Source organism: Elephantulus edwardii, unplaced genomic scaffold (assembly GCF_000299155.1).
Source record: "Elephantulus edwardii isolate Elephantulus edwardi_28Jun2011 unplaced genomic scaffold, EleEdw1.0 scaffold00208, whole genome shotgun sequence".
NCBI lineage: Eukaryota > Metazoa > Chordata > Mammalia > Macroscelidea > Macroscelididae > Elephantulus > Elephantulus edwardii.
In genome coordinates this window covers 1,834,826-1,836,065 of record NW_006399958.1, presented here as the reverse complement: position 1 = coordinate 1,836,065, position 1,240 = coordinate 1,834,826, and the positions used below count along the sequence as shown (strand labels likewise).

At 53.5% G+C, this 1,240-nt stretch overlaps 1 protein-coding gene across 1 annotated transcript in view; it reads left to right on the top strand.

Moving 5' to 3' along the window:
- KLK8 (kallikrein-related peptidase 8) overlaps window positions 1–1,240 on the top strand; it is a 10,471-nt gene that overhangs the window by 1,371 nt on the left and 7,860 nt on the right. Inside the window, exons 2-3 of the mRNA XM_006897356.1 lie at window positions 245–404; window positions 690–949. Of these exons, the coding sequence (XP_006897418.1) occupies window positions 245–404; window positions 690–949 (420 nt within the window). The remainder of the gene's footprint in view (window positions 1–244; window positions 405–689; window positions 950–1,240) is intronic.

Below are 1,240 nucleotides of genomic sequence, written 5' to 3'. Positions count from 1 at the left end.
TCCAGGACAAATCTGTTTGTTTTCCTAGTAGTCCATGGTATTCTCATATTATATATAATACATAATATATATATATGGAGAGACGACTAAAAAAAATAATGAATGAGTGGGTGAGTGAGTGAAAATACTCCCTTGTAGAGAGGAGCGCATCGCTCCGTGAGCCCTTGCGTTGGGTGAAACAGTGGTTTACCTGGCCGTGGCACTGCGTGAGAGGGTGCTGGTCCAAGTCTCCCTCCCGCTGCAGGATATCTGAGGGCCCAGGAGTCCAAGGTGCTGCAGGGCCAGGAGTGTGAGCCCCACTCACAGCCGTGGCAGGTGGGCTTGTTCCAGGGCGTCCGGTTACTCTGTGGAGGTGTCCTCATCGCCGACAACTGGGTCATCACAGCTGCCCATTGTAAAAAACCGTGAGTGCATGTCCGGGCAGAGGTGGACAGAGGCCCACGGGGAGGGGCCTGGGGTTGTGACTCAGGGGGTGGGAGGCTATGGGCTCAGACACCTGGGTCTGAGGGAGGAGAGGCAGCATATAAGGACTTCAGGAGGGACTGGAGATCTAGACTCCTGGGTTTGAAGTAGTAATTAAAAGTCAGGACTGTTGGGCCTGGGAGTCAGGACTCCTGGGTCTGAGGGTGGAGTGGGCTGCTGGCCTGGTATCCCAGATCTGGGATTCCAGTCTCTCGTCACCGTTACAGGAAGTACACAGTTCGCCTGGGAGAACACAGTCTGCAGAGTAAGGAAGGACAGGAGCAAGAACTGGCCGTGGCCCAGTCCATCCCCCACCCCTGTTACAACAGCAGCAGTGAGAACCACGACCACGACCTGATGCTCATTCGACTACGAGGTCGGGCCTCCACGGGATCCAAAGTGAAGCCCATCCCGCTGGCCCACCGATGCCCCCAGGATGGCGAGCAGTGCACCATCTCCGGCTGGGGAACAGTGACCAGCCCTCGAGGTATCGGGCTTGGCCAGTCTTGGGAGGGAGAGGAGGAGCTGGTTGGCCTAGTGGACCACAAGACATCATTAGGAAGGCTTGGCCACCAGGAGGAGACAGAGAAAGGAAATTGATTATATCAGTCATTTAGCTATTGAAAATCTTGAAGCTAGAACGTTAGTACGAACTGTGGAGGAAAGGCAAGAAACCAAACGACTGCTTAGCAAGTTGTAAAACACAAACCAAAAAAGAGAGAGAGAGACAGAGACAGAGAGATAGAGAAAGAAAGAAAGAGAGAGAGAGAGACAGAGA